At 38.0% G+C, this 15,568-nt stretch overlaps 1 protein-coding gene across 2 annotated transcripts in view; it reads right to left on the bottom strand.

Moving 5' to 3' along the window:
• The window catches only part of PTPRB (protein tyrosine phosphatase receptor type B), a 111,623-nt gene that overhangs the window by 60,507 nt on the left and 35,548 nt on the right, over positions 1-15,568 (bottom strand). For both annotated transcript variants that reach the window (XM_063074620.1, XM_063074621.1), the window contains 5 exons: positions 10,506-10,784; positions 9,349-9,606; positions 5,253-5,516; positions 3,139-3,408; positions 1,173-1,433 (listed from right to left, as the gene is read on the bottom strand). In XM_063074620.1, the coding sequence (XP_062930690.1) occupies positions 1,173-1,433; positions 3,139-3,408; positions 5,253-5,516; positions 9,349-9,606; positions 10,506-10,784 (1,332 nt within the window). The remainder of the gene's footprint in view (positions 1-1,172; positions 1,434-3,138; positions 3,409-5,252; positions 5,517-9,348; positions 9,607-10,505; positions 10,785-15,568) is intronic.

Here is a 15,568-nt window from a genome sequence, read left to right as displayed (position 1 = left end):
AAAAGGACATCTATACCTAGATCATCACTGAGAAACAACAGAATACCATAGGCAAAGAGTAGATTTTAAAAGCAGTCATAATAAACAGACGATTATTCACAGAGAAATAAGAAATAGACTGATTGCTGACTTCTCAACAGCAACAATAAATGCCAGGAAGACTAGAGTAATATCTTCAGTGTGCTGAGAGAAAATAACAGAATTATAACCTAAGGAAAATACCTTTCAAGACTAAGCTATATAAAGACATGCCCAAGGGCTGGCCGGTGGCTCACTTGGGAGAGTGTGGTGCTGACTACACCAAGTCAAGGGTTAAGATCCCCTTACCAGTTATCTCTAAAAAAATAAATTAATTAAAAAAAAAAAAAAATAAAGACATGCCCAGAAAAAACAAAAGTGAAGAGTGTTGTCCCTAGAAATTCTCAATAAAGAAACTTGAAGAATATTCTCCAGGATGAAGGAATGTAATTCCAGGTAGAACTTCTGAGATACAGAAAGGAAAGATGAGAGGAAAAGGTGGTAAATTGTTAGGTCAATCTAAAGAGATATTGATTGTATAAAACAATAATTGTATTTTTTGTGCTATTAAAAAAGGAAAGCAATTAGAAGATAACTGCCCACCACATCTCTCCATCCACTGGTATTTACATCCATATATACTGGCTCTTTCCCAGCTGACAAGGTAAATTACCTGCGCTCCTTTCTAAAGCTAACTCCCTCACTTGTGCTGTAGATCCCAATACTTCTCACCTACTAGAATAACTGCAGCAATTCTTCCCTCTCTCTTTACATCATTGCCAATACTCTCTCCTCTAGATCATTCCCATCAGCATAAAAATATTGTTATTTCTTCATCCTTAAAAAGAAACCTCCTTTCAATCATACATCCTCTTCTAGATTTTGCCCTATTTCTCTGCTCTCCTTTGCAGCAAAACTCCTTGGAAGCATTCTCTGCTCTCTTAATTTTAGCAAAATAAACCCAAGCAAAGTAAAAAGAAGAAACTAATAAAGATAAGAGCTGAAATTAGTAAAATAGAAAGCAAATGCAACAGAAAGTTTCCATAAAATAATGCCAAGGATATAATTGGCATATAATGAAGACTTATAAACTGGATATTAAATGATTCAGCAGACAGAATGTTTTAAAATCTAAAATTTATAAAAATTATTACCTGTTCTTCCTTTTATTGAAGAGGAATTTTTTAAGTCTCCACTAATACTGGTGACGGTAGCCATGTATTTTCGTCCAGGCACCAGGTCGGTAAAAGTGAATTCTTTGGCATCTCTGGAGAGTGACTTGTGGATGAAGAAGAGGTCCCTGTCAGCTAGCGAGATGGTGTATTTCTCCCATTCTGCTGCAGGGGTCTGCCACATGATTCCCAGTGAGGTTTCATTGGCATGTTTGACACGAAGCTGGAGGACAGCCAAGGGGACTGAGGAAAAAGCAATGGAGACTTGGGTCATTGGTTGACTCAAATACACTTATGCAGTGTTCTTTAGAGAGCTGTACTTGTCCACACTCAGAAGTGTTCCCATTTGACATTTCTTTTCTGAATGCCTATGAACACTAAAAAAAAAAAGGCCTATCACAATAATCTATTTCATGTAACATAAACAAAAATAAGGATTTAAAAGAATACTATTGAAAAACTCACTGAATGGGTCATTTAGTTTTGACCACATAATACTTTATTAGAGTTTCTGTCTTCATATGAATTCTGACACAAAAATATTTAAGACAATTTTGTCATCCTCAAAACGACAAAGGTTAGTCTATGTCTGAGTAGTTAGGTGGAGTTAGGAGTTTTTGTTACCCTCGTAGCTTGGAAAGACCACGTCCTTCTCTATGTTTCTGAGGATGGGACACTGATATGTTCATGAAAGGGAGAGGTGGCTGGCAAGTAATAATAGCATATAGTTAAGGACTTATTATCCAAAGAATCAAAATTGCTTCAATTTCTTTTAAAGGTTTTATTACTATAATTTCTCGGAGACATTAAGAGCAAAGTATTTTTCCCACAAAGCAACAGGGAAACCAAATTATGAAAGAAACTAGTATGTAAAATTATACTGTAATTTTTGCATCAAACACATTTTCTATAATTCCACCTTCATCGAGTCCCTACCTCTTCATCTTCCTTCTTCAATATGTAGAAATTACTCTATTATTTACACTAAGGCCTTTTTCAAGTAACCTTATTCACCTGGAGGTGTAGTTTAAGAAAAGTTCCCCTGAGAATTATACCAGCATTCTGAGAGCCCTTACTGTCCCTTGATCTTACATTTCCATGTTAATTGGGGCGAGAGATAAAATATTGGAGAGGATACAGACACTTGTGAAATAGTAAAAGTGGCTTGGTTTAAGCTGATAGAGGTCTTTGATCACAATCCAATGGATATTAATATTTGGAAGATGAAGAGATTACTGGAACTCACAGGTGGCAAGCTAAGCGGGGTGTCTCAATCTTTTTCTGTCACATTCTTCTAGGAAGAAGATGAATCAATGTAGTTATTTCCTTATTAACAGGCAAGACTAAGAAAGAAGATACTTGAATTTTGCTCCAAGTCTGGAGTATTTCACATAACAGGTATTATCATAGACATGTTGAACTCTCTTATTTGAAAGTCGAGAAAACAGGCTCAGAGAGGTTGTGACTTGCCCAAGGAGTTGCAATGTAATGGTGATAGCAAGAATACCAGGACCCATGTTTCAGTATCCTTATTCTTCCTTTCCTTAAAATCCAGATATATCCCGCCACTTTAATAGCCCTTTCTTGGTTCCCCAAATCCCCACATTAGTCAAGATTAGGTTAAGGTAATTGTTCCTTAATACTGATCACCAGCAAAAGGTTCTTCTTCTGTGGGAAGGATTAGTCTTTATTCTCAAGTTGTATCTTTCTTATTCTTTTGGCATTTTAAACATCTCTCTTTCATGAAATAATGGAGTTACTAGTGGAAATGATTTTTAATGTTCTAATTTGACAAAATTAAGTGTTAGCAACCCTACGTTAGTCTGAAAGTCTGTAATATCTCAAATTTGGGGAACACCGGAGTATGGCATTGGCAGTTAGCTGGGTTACTTGGGAGAGGGAACAAATTAAAGTTCGATCGGCCATTAGCACCTTTATATTTGCTTACCTGTCCTGCCTTGGCAACGCTCAGAATTCTTCAGATTTCCACTCTCGACAGTCACTTCTACCTCATACTGTCTTCCTGGAATGAGCCCCACGTTACCCATGACGTACTGTGTTTCTTCCTTTCCTACAGTGACGTTGAGCAGCACCAAAGAATCATTGAAGAGCAGGATACGATACTGCTCCCAGTCTCCAGAAGGGGGTGACCAGCTCACCAGCAGGGACCTCGTGCAACCATTGCTGTTTGCCTCCAGGTTCCCAACTTTGTCTGGAACTAAAAGGTGACATGATGTCAAAAAGGAAACACTAAAAACTGAAAGTAGGGGACACAACATCTGCAATTCAAAACATTTCAATCCCCTACTGATGTGGATTACAAATGAGTATTATTCCTTCATTTTGGAAACATTTAACACGATACAGAAATGTATGCTAAAATTTTCTTCATAATGTATCAGTAATGCGATCTTCTGTAACACTGTCAATAATCTAGAGAGATGAATGTCATTTTTATACTGATTCCACACTAGCCCTAGAGACAATACTGACATTGCTTCTAATGATGGTGACATTGATAGATATGGCATCTTTTGGAAGACATACTGGATATTGTAGTCATGAAGCATTCCTTTCTTTTTCCAACTGAAAATATTCATCTTCTTGCAATACAGCTCTGATCTTACTATTCTTTTGTTTGAAAACATTCAAGGTCTCCCCATAAGATATAGAATAAAATGTCAAGCTCTGCACATTCAAACCTCATATCCTTCCAGTCTGAACTCTGACTGCCCCCTGCAGCCAACTCCCTCCTTCCTGCCCCTTCCAGTGCTGGCTTCCAGCTGTATCTTGTGCAGAACTGTAAGTCTCCTGGGCTCTCCTGCCTCTGTGCCTTTGCTTATACTATTCCTTCCACCTCAAATGCCCTTCCTTCTTTTCCCTCTTCATTTGCCAAGAACTTCACATTAGGTCCCACTTAAAGGCCATTTCCTCCAAATTTTTCTGATCTTCTGAAAAAGAATTTTATTCTCTTTCTTTTCTGACCATGTAGATCTTACTTGAGATCTCTAATAGTACAGGGAATAGACTTTGGAATCAAGCAGCCTCGTTTAAATTCTAGCTCCGTGACTTACTGGCTGAATGATTGTAGACAACTTATTTGACCTCTCTGAATTATTTGTAGAATGGTGATAATAACAGGATATCTATCATGGTTTTGTTGTAAGAACTAAATGAAATAATGGGCGTAAAGTGTTCAGGCAGTTCTTGATATATAGATACCTCAACAAAATTACCATTATTAAAAATGCATTATTTTTATTTGTGTATGTGTGTATATTGTACAACTATGTGATTAGAATGAAGCCTCTTTAAAGCAAGGGTCAGCAAACTTTCTCTGTAAGTGATAGATAGTAAATATTTCAGGCTTTGCAAGCCACGTATGGTCTCTTAGTATTTTTTGTTTGTTTGTTATAAAAACCACTCAGCTTGGGGGCTATACAAAAACAGGCCACAGACCAGATTAGGGTGTACTTTGCTGAACTTGGCCATAAGGGTAAGTAGCATGTCTCATCCATTTTAACAAAGCCCAAAGCTCATAGTACAGTAATTTACACATATAAAGTATTGTATAAATGTTTGGTGACATAAATTAATAAAATAATTTATGGAAAACATGGTGAAGTGCTAGCTGGTTCTCACTATAAGAATGGATCAGAAATGTTTTATTCATTGGTATCCATGCTACTACATTTATGCTACTTAAGTGGTATGACATGAAAAAGCACAGGGCAGATGGGCTGGCTGGTTAGCTCACTTTGTTAGAGCATGGTGTTATAACACCATCCAGCCGCCAAAAATAAATAAATAAATAAAAAGTACGGGGCAGAGATGATATGCAGATCATTCAGAAATCCAAACACCTTTGCTTAAATAACTCACATGAATGCCCTTCTCTCCTTTACTCTGTATATTAGGCCCTAGTCCATACACACCCTCAGTCATATAGACCCTACTTCCTAGGTTGGAAAAAATTTTCCTTCTCATTTATTTTGTTCTGTTCTAAGATGGGTCAGAGAATGATTTGGGCAATGAAGGAATTTTCTGGAGCCCAAGACTCACCTGTTCTTCCCAATGCCATCTTCTGAGCAGACAGTTCACCAGAGACACAGCTGATGGTAACTTGATAAAGTCGTCCAGGAGCTAAGTCTTTAAAGTGAGTTTCAGTAACCTGAGGTGCTAATATTCTGGATTCCTTGATGGTCTCTTGGTGAGACAGTGTAATGTTGTAGGAATCCACATTTCCAGGAGGTCTTTGCCACTTGACTTTTAGAGAGGTTAAACTGCCATCATTTGTCACCTTCAGATTTGAGACTTCCATGGGGGCTAATTAGCAAGAATGGGAAAGAGAATTTTACTCAGGATATCTTACCAGTCCTATGGCCAAATCGTGACCTGTACTCATGTTTTAATTCCTGCAAGCCACACCTCATGCTCAGAAGAGAACAATAGCTTCAATAGGCAAAAATAATACTGCGAAACCAAAGGAAGTCTGTCTGCCTAGTGGCGAGAATGTAATCCTGGCAGTCAGGAGCCTGGATTTTGTCTCAGACCTGGTCATTAGGGAGCTGGGAGACTGTGGGAAGCTCTCTGTACTTCACTCAGCCTAGTGTTCCTTATTGGCCAATGAAGTTTGGTCAAAAGACATAAAATGGTCTCTTTCAGTTCTGAAATCCTTTAAGTGGGATGCACAAAGAGGTCTGTAATCTGCCTAATTTCTTCCTATCTTCATATATTTAATAATATAGAGTACATAATAAATAGATCAATTCATTGGTGATTACATAATTTTATATGCCAAAACTACTTTATTTTTTATATTAAGTCATGGTAAAGTTAAACAGTGGTGTTACTATTTTACCAAAGGAAAATGATTACAAAAGAGACACACTTTAGTGAATATTTTTTCTGCTTCTTGCCTGCTGTGGGTTGAATGTGTCGCCCAAAGTTACTTGCAATATAGCTCTGATCAGCCATTTTGCCATGTGACACCCTACATTGCCGTGAAGAGTCACCACCAGGAAAAGGCCTTCACCAGATGTGTTCCCTGGACTTTGGAAATCCCAACCTCTGAAACTGTAAGAAATAAATTACATTTCTTTATACATTACTCAGTTTCAGGTATACTGTTATAAGCAACAGAAACTAGTACAGAAAATTGGTACCAGATGGGGGGTGTTGCTTATAACAAATACTTGAAAATGTGGAAGTAGCCTTGGAATTAGGTATTGGCCAGAGGCTAGAAGAATCTGGAGGAGCAGGCTAGAAAAAGCCTAGATTATGGTGAGAGTTTAAAAGACAAGGAGAGCAGGGTAAGTTTGGAATGTCTCAGAGACTGGTTAAACGGTGGTGACCAGAATGCTGATAGAAATATGGACTATAAAGAACTTTCTAAGGAGGTCTCATATAGAAACAAGGAAGAGTTTATTGGAAACTGGAGCGAGAATCACCCATGTGATAGAGATACAGGGAACCCTGGCTGCATTCTCATGCCCCAAAGTTTAATGGAATATAGAACTTAAAGTTGCTGACCCAGGGTATTTGGTGGAAGAAGTTTTTAAGCAGCAAAGCATTCAGGAAGCTGCATGGAGACTTGTAACGGCTTACACTGAGTTATGGAAGTGAAGGCATGACATAAAGCTGAAATTTATAATTAAAAAGGAAGCAGAGGGTAAAAAACTGGAAAACTCTCAGCCTGGCCACATAAAGAGTAAGAAAGTCGGTTTGAGAGAAGAAACCAAGGGTGTAGCCCGGTGACAGTTTGCTAAGGAGATTAGTGCACAAGGAAGGGATTATCAGGAGAATGGAAAAAAGACCTTGAAGGCATTTCAGAGATTTTTGAGGCTGCCCTTCCCATCACAGGCCCAGAGGCCTAGGAAGCAGAATGGTTTCAGGGAAAAGGCTCGACGCGCCCTCCTTGTGCTCCCTGCCCAGGAAGGCCTCAGAATGATGTTCCCTGCACTCTGGCTGCTCCAGCTGCTCAAGCTGTGGCTAGATTGGCTTCAGGCATGGCTGGACCCACAGCTTCAGAAGATATAAGCCACAAGCTTCCGTGGCATCCACATGATGTTAAGTCTGCAAGCTCCCAGAATAATGGAGCTGTGGCACCCAGATTTCAAAGGATGCATGGCAAAGCTTGGAGGCCCAGGAAGAGATATGTTGCTGGGGTGGAGTCAGCTCATAGAACCTTCACTAAAGCAATGCTGAGTGGAAACATGGGGTTGGAGTTTGAGCAGAGAACCCCCACCAATGCCATGCCTAGTGGAGCCATGGGAGTGGGTCTACTGCCATGAAGACCCCAGGACTGTAGAGCTATCAGCATGCAATGCCAGCCTGGGAGAACTAAAGCATGGCCAGAGACCAGAAAAGCCATAGGAGCAGGGCTGCCTGAGGACCTGGAGACCCAACCCCACACCAGTGTGCAGAGAATGCTGTACATGGAATCATGGTACATGATTCATCAGCTTTTAGATTTAATGCATGCCCTGATGGGTTTCAGACTTGTTCGAGACCTGTTACCCCATTTTGGGGGCATATTTCTCCCTTTTTGAATGGGAATAAGTACCTTGTGCTTGTCCCACCAATGTATCTTAGAAGTAGATAACTTGATTTCACAGATGGACCTTTGGACTTTTTGAGTTGGTGCTGGGACAAGTTAAGACTTTGGGGATATGGGGTTGGAATGAATGTATTTACCTGTGAGAAAGACATGAACTTTTAGGGGCCAGGGTTGGAATGCTATAGGTTGAATATGTCCCCCAAAGTTTCATGTACTAGAGACTTAATCCGCACTGTGAGAGTGTTAAGAGGGTGGGAGATCCTATTATGGTAAATGAAAGGTGGTGCCCTTAAGAGGTGATTAGACTGCACAGACTGTGCCCTTGTGAATGGACTGACCCATTCATGGAGTAATGGATGTGGTTCTTATGGATTTATAAGGAAAGCAAGTTAGAAACGTAGCTCTCTCTCTTCCTCAGCCATTTCACCATGTGACACCCTGCATTGCTGTGAAGACTCATGATCAGGAAAAGACTCTCACTAAATGTGTTCCCTGGACTTTGGACTTCCCAGCCTCCAAAACTGTAAGAAATAAATTTCATTTCTTAATACATTACCCAGTTTCAGGTATTGTGTTATAAGTAACAGACACTGACTAATACATTGCCCATGCTATAATTGTGGGCCTCACTAATGACGTAATATAAATTAACGAGGTTTCATTATAAGAATGGGCATAGCACATTGATTTTGCATAGGGCAGTTAGAAGTGTAATTTGCTCTTGATACACACAAATAACTCTTAAAATTTAGGGTACATTTTTTCAGGAATGTCTGTACACCTTTGAGGTGTGTCATAAAAGGTATGTAAATGTACAGATGTCCCTAAATATCTTTCCCACCAGCCTCCTATAGTTCCAGAAACTCTCCCCACTAAAGTAATTTCTAAGGCACTATACATTATAGAGTATCTCTTAAAATTAGATAACTTACCAACAGAAGGGATCTATTAATACATTAGATGTGCTAGAGCATTAGAATTTACTAGAATATATGTTCTATGAGGGCAAAGACTTTGTCTCCCTTGGATATTATATTGTCAATGCCTGGCATATAGCTTACACTAAATAAATAAATATTGGTTGAATGAATGAATGAATTATTAATATTTAACCCAGATTAGTTTAAGTTTAGGTTAGACTGTGAGAAGAGGTCCTGTGGTATTGCATCCCCAAACATGTTTTATTGGATGGAGGGTTTTGGAAATGACTGTCATATGGGTGTAGGTCTATGTATAGAACCGAAAAAAGTAATTCTGGTTCACTGTGAGTGATGTCACAAAGGCAGTGGATAGCTGCTTAAGAGAAAGAAGTAGGAATCCTTAGCAAGGAGATGGGACTACTAAAAAGAGAAGCTGCACAATATTAGCAATTAACTTTGCCTACTTCAAAACATTGCGTGGACTAACTTGAACTTTAGAATAAAAGTGAATCTCTCTTTTTCTGAGAAGAAAAGTAGATATATAAAGGGCCTTCTTTAACTTATATAAATTTCAATTTGTCCCACATTACCCTTGTTCAAATAACTTGATAAGCCTGATTTATTAAACATTTCCTTTATTTGAGCTTTATTCTTGTTCAGCTAGCTAGGGGGAACTTACCTGTCCTGACTAGTTTCCACTTGTAGTTTTGCAGCCCTGCGGCCTCGGTCACAATAGTAAGGTTGTAGAGGTGGCCAGGAGTCAGCCCATGAAAAGCATAGGAAGTAGCTTGTCTGTCCATGACACTGCTATGAACTAGGGTCCCTTTATCCATTAGTATCAGCCGGTGTCGTTCCACATTCCCAGAACCATGGGTCCAGGAAATCAGGAAAGAATTAGTTTTTGTGGAAACGCCAATATCACTCACTGGAGATGGCACTAGTGGGATAAAATGCATGTTCAAAATGTCATTCACAACTTCCTTATAGCAGATACAGACACATTTAATTAGATATCACGCATTCATTTATGCTTCTGTGGACATCTTAACTTGTGGATTAGCAATAATGAATAACAGCGCTCTTGAAATTTCACTGGAACCTTGATTAATGTTCTTTTCGAAGTCCACAGCCTAGAGCTACATCATCGTTTTCTTGTCTATCTTTCCCACTTACTAGCTATTAACGTAGTTTTTGCCAATGAAGCATGACATGGCATAGCACCAAATGGAAAAGAAAAAGAATAGAACTATAGAAGATGAAAAATGGAAAGAGAGGGAGATAAAACGAGAGAAAATGAGGGGACAGCAAATGATATAAAAGACACGTACTTCATGGAAGGAGTAGTAATGTGCCGTGGATATTATATACAGGTGCATTAGTTGACTTGTTTTTCACCACATCAAGGAAGCAAGGACTTGTTTCAAACATAGGAATATTTAGAAAACATTATGTCTTGATGTTAGGAGAAGAACACACAAAGGAGGAAAACACTTAAGAAAAGTAAGTTTTATGGCACAAACTTAGAAAATCCTGTTGCCTAAGATTTGAGTTAGATGGCCATTAGGAAGTATCTGCTTCAAACTGGAGAAAACTCCAGTTCAGAGAAGTCCCACGAGCTGTTCAGAATCAGTCAGCACGTGAGCAGTACCGTCGCAGATCCTATCTTCCGGCCAGTCTTTCCACAGTGGGACACAACCTCCTTTGTAAAAATTGGTTAATTAATGAATTAATTAATTTCGGTCTGGGGGTATTCTCACTCCCATTCCTTGAAAAACAATACAACTTCAAAACGATCATAGATTATTAAATACTCAACTATATAAGAACAGGTCTTACCTGTTGATCCATTGGTATAAACTGTAGAGGAATGTTTACCTCCAGAAACAGCTGTGATGGCAATATTGTATTTATTACCAGAAGTGAGGTTAAAAAAAGTATATTCATTCTTTGAAGTACTTTCTTGAATTTGGACCTCCTGTATCTTTTGGTTATTATCATCCAATAACTGCACATCATACCAGGTGACTTTTCCCAAAGAAGGAGTCCACCAAACATGCAAGCTGGTTGAAGTCGTCTTCTCTCTATTGACTTCAAATCTAGCAGGAGGTAAAGGATCTGCAAGGCAAATACCAAGAAAGAAAACATGGCTTAAGGACTTTTGCAAGTAACTGCTTATTTTGCTGCAATCCAGATACATTTTCCTTAAAAGCTTAAAGAATCTGCTGCCTTTGAAACAACTGGCATTTTGCTTCACTTCCAAATGTATCATTTCATTTTCAAAAAACCTCACTTAGTTACTAGTCATGTGAGTTCCTTTTTCTAATAAATCTTTCATGTTAATGTAGCTCTGATCTTGAAAATCCAGGCAAGGTTGTGTTTTCTTTGGTTTGCAAATTTAGCAAACCTTTCAAACACTGACAAACATCCAGGCTGTGCTTGAATAAATACTTAAGATCCCAACCGAAAATATAGATACTAAGAATAACTTGAAATTTTTACTGAAGTTTTTTCTAGGTTGTGTATTGTTGGTGTCAAGCATATATAACTTTGGGTGGTTTTTAGATATTAGACAACCACAAAAGATACAGATCTGATTATGAACCTAAGGTAAGGTTGCTCACCAAAATGGATTCTCCCAGTGGCTGGGATTCCCCACATCTTTAAATTTTTAAAAATCTCAGTTCTGGGGCATTTTGGAACTTCCAGAGCCCACAGAGTGGGTAGGAATGGGGAAGTCTTGCACCCAGCTGTCCACTTCACTTAAACTCTCAAAGTCATGGTTAAGTTTGAAGAATCCTGCTTGCCTGTGTTGAATTTCCATTGTTGAACTTGAAATAGGATGAAGAGCAGATCTCTGGGTTAGAGATTAGGTCAACTGCATTTAGTGAGCAACCATTCTTTTGGTACAGTAGGGAGTGGAACCTGAGGCTGTCCCTACTCTGAATGCTGAGAGTAGAATGATTGAGTCATGTCTACATATGAGGAATTTCCAGAAATCCTGCATGGTTCTTGGTCTAGAAAGTGGGATCAAGATACTGGAGATCAATTCTTAAGGGTCAGGTCAGTTGTTTTAGTGGCATGACTACTGAGACCTCAATTCTTATCCACCTCTTGGTAGACTATACCTTGTTCACAAGACAGCCCTAGGTATTCCAGACCTTATTAGAACAGTATATGTTTTAAGATGTTCTCTTGTGATTAACATAAATACAAAAAGAAATAAGATAGTGTTACTATATATTCAAAAGACAATTATGGACAGACAGCTTATAAGAATATTTATGGGTGACCAATAGACACCATAGGCTTCACACAGCCTATAAAATCTAATGTCTTTGTGTTTTATGCTAGGATTTATATGAGTACATCATACAGCAAGTATTAAATATGCCACATAGCATTTTATAGACTCGATAACTAATGAATAATATAAATGTTAGCTGACAAGTAAGCTGACGTAGCATAACTAATACAATTGACAGAAAGGCCAAAGCACAGGTGAATTTGGAGGACATAGTTGCATGGCTCATGCCAAAGCCCAGCCCTTTGTTTCTCCCGAGGAGCATAGGTTCTGAAGTGTGACAGCCTGGACTTGAATCTGGCTCTCCTCCTTGGTAGCTGTGCACTTTGGGAAATTCCTTAACCTCCCTGTGCTTCAGTTGTCACATGGCTGCAATGCTGATAATACTACTATCTTTTTAATAAAACTGTTATGAAGATTAATTTGAATATTACATGAAAAGAACTTAGAACAGTATCTGGCATGTAGTAGGTGTTCAATGTCAGCTATTATTATTACTATCATCATTATTATTATTATTCCTGCAATCAGGAGAAGATATTGCCACAGAAGCAGTGAGATGTAATGGTAGAGAGTGTGGGCTTTGGAGTCACACACAACTGAATTCAAATCTCGGCTCCATCACTTATCAGTCATGAGACCTTGGGCACATTACTTAACCTATCTAAGCCCCCATTTTCCCACCTGTCTGGGGAGTATAACAATACCTGTGCTCCAAGGGGGTTTTGAGAAGCAACAAGGTATAGAGGAGACTTCACCTGGCATGCAATGGGCACTCAATAACATAAATTTATTTCTGTCTACTTGATTATAAAAAAAAATTTCCCTCTGAATTACTGAGAAAATGGAGGCACAAGTGGAAAGAAAAAAAATTTGGAACTTAACGGATAATACCTTAATTGCCTTCTTCATAAGAGAGCCTTGATAAAATCTTATCAGTTTATTCTCTGAACTAACTTTCTAACTCTTAAGATCAAATAAAAAATTCTCAAGATGATTCTTATTTATAAGTTCTGAAGAAAAACAGTAGTTTTTTTTTGTGGGGGGCAATATTATTTAAATTTTCTATCCTACATAAGAGCCTATAATTAAGGATGCTGTAAGTAAAAGATAATTTCCTCTCACAGAAAGTTTTGTTGCCTGGCAACAATAAGGCACTTTAGTACCATGAGATTCTAATAGCCAGTGAAACTCAAGAACAATGCTGTCACACCCAACTGAGATGATGCTTTTTTGCTGAAGTGGCATTTTAAGGACAGGGATGAGAGGGACAGTTGTTTCCAGTAATAGTTCAAAAGGGATCAATACTGTCATATATATCTACTACCAAGCCAGATAAAGGTTTAAAAAAATGATGTTATGATCAGTATAATCTAAACATATATAATCTGTGAAATATGAGATATAGAAAATGAATTTTATGGTTGCGTGCCTAGAGGGCGAAGTTCAGAAATGCAGACTTTATCTAATCTCTCTGAGCCAGAAAACAAAACAGTCAATCCTTCATACATCCGCTAGAACAAAGGAACAATGAGACTGGGAAGTGCCTGGGCTTCGAGAACCTGCACTGGAAACAAACACTTAAAACCCCATTTATACTGTGATAAAGCCTTTTGCTGGCAGTTGTCCACTATTGCTATGCATGCTGCAGAAATTAAATAGTTTTCAGACTTCTTTTTAATCTAAGCACAATGAAAATTCTGCTGTATGAAAAATAGTTTTTAATATTTACTAGATACAAATTAAATACTTCTATTGGGGTGCTAATTACATACATATGTGTGTGTATGTGTGTATGCATATATATATAGAGAGAGAGAGAGAGAGAGAGAGATTTTTAATGCTACTCAAAAATGTAGATACCTGTCATCTGATCATGTGACAGATCACATGTAATTAAAAAACCCTACTTGACTTACGCAATTTATGCTCATGGTTAGAGGCATCAATGCACCTATGTGTGCATTTATAGACTCTTTGATTTTTCCACTCATCTTTCTCATGCACATAATAACCAGTGAAGTATTAAAAAATATGAGAACTGTCAAAAACCATAAATCAATACTTTAAACTTGATCACTATATCCAAATTTTTCATTAGCCATAAATTTAAAACATCCTTCTATTTCTTGGTTCCAGACAGACCTGAAACATGAAATGCTAGATGCAAAGTTCTGCAGTATTCATCTGATATACATGAACGAAACTAACCAGCATCAGGAAGCCCCAGGATTCCACAGGTAGCCTCAATGTCAACCCAATTTTTCTGTTCTCAAAGGAAAAGACAAAGTTTTGCAAAACTCCTCAACCAAAATGAATTATTTTTTCCATTTTAAAAAATATGATGTATAGAATGAGGGAGAAATTTATATTTATTTATTTACTTTTTTTTGGTGGCTGGCCAGTACGGGGTAGAAAGTTATATTTATAATGTAAATAACATTTGCTTCTTAATTTTTTTTGCTAGAACGTGGTCATTAAAACATTAGTACTTATTGATATAGGAATTTCTAGACTGTTTAAAATTTGAAGTGCTTGTATTAAATTTAACATCATAACAAGAGTGCAGCCAATCTACGGGTGGTGCTAAAAGCTTTTCTTGAAGGCATAATGGCACCACATTATATCTGTGGAGGATCCGATAGTTTACAGTGTGCGTTCTGATAGTTTTCAGTGTTGGAATAGGGGCTCAGAGACATTAAATGACTTGCTCTTGTTGTATAGGTAACAGGTAGTATAGCTGAGCTTCTATTACCTGGCGCCAAACTGAGTGTTCTTTCTAGCACACCTCAGCTGTCCCAGTATGGGGAATGATGTCATGAGTTGCATATTCAGTTTAATAACAGAAAATCAAAATAGATGTCTATGGAAAATGACAGGCAAATTTAGAGAATTTTTCAACTGGTGGTTTGGATATTGTGGCGTAGTCAAAATTAATAACAGCAGCAATGTCAGCTAAATCTTATTCTGTGGACATGAAAGTTCCCTTGATCTTTTTAAAATGATGTTTTTCTTGTCTGTTCCTTTTCCCCCTTACTTTTATTGCTTTTATTGGGTCTCATCACCTTGAGCTGGATTATTTCAAGAGTTTTCTAGGCATATTCCTTATTTTCTATCTTTCCTCCACTATTGCCAAATAACTTCTTTGTACATCTCTCCCATCTATCATCGTCATCCTCCTTGACACATCGAGAACTTTTCAAGAGTTCCCATTTCAGGATAAAGTCTAAGTTCCTTTATAGGCACTCAAGGTATTCTCAAGCTGGATTTTATACCCCTTCCCAACCTTATCCCAACCACTGTCTAACTCCAACCCAAGAGATCTTTCTAGTAATCACAGAGTCCATTTTTGTGTCTTTACAGAAATTGGGTAATCAATCCTTCTAGTTAGAAGAAGGGTGGTTAGGAAGCTTGATTGGAAGCTGTATTTATGTTATACTTTATATAAAATGAAGTAAACATCAACTATTTATTTAAAATAATTGGAGATTATCTACGGAAATCAGGGTGGGAGTGGAGCAAAATCCCAAACTATCCCTTGGTGAAAGTTTTTGAAAATGAGAAGAAAAACAAAATGGAAAAGGAATTGCTCGTAACC

The sequence above is a fragment of the Cynocephalus volans genome, chromosome 12 (genome assembly GCF_027409185.1).
Source record: "Cynocephalus volans isolate mCynVol1 chromosome 12, mCynVol1.pri, whole genome shotgun sequence".
Lineage (NCBI taxonomy): Eukaryota > Metazoa > Chordata > Mammalia > Dermoptera > Cynocephalidae > Cynocephalus > Cynocephalus volans.
This window is presented reverse-complemented; position numbering and strand designations above follow the sequence as displayed.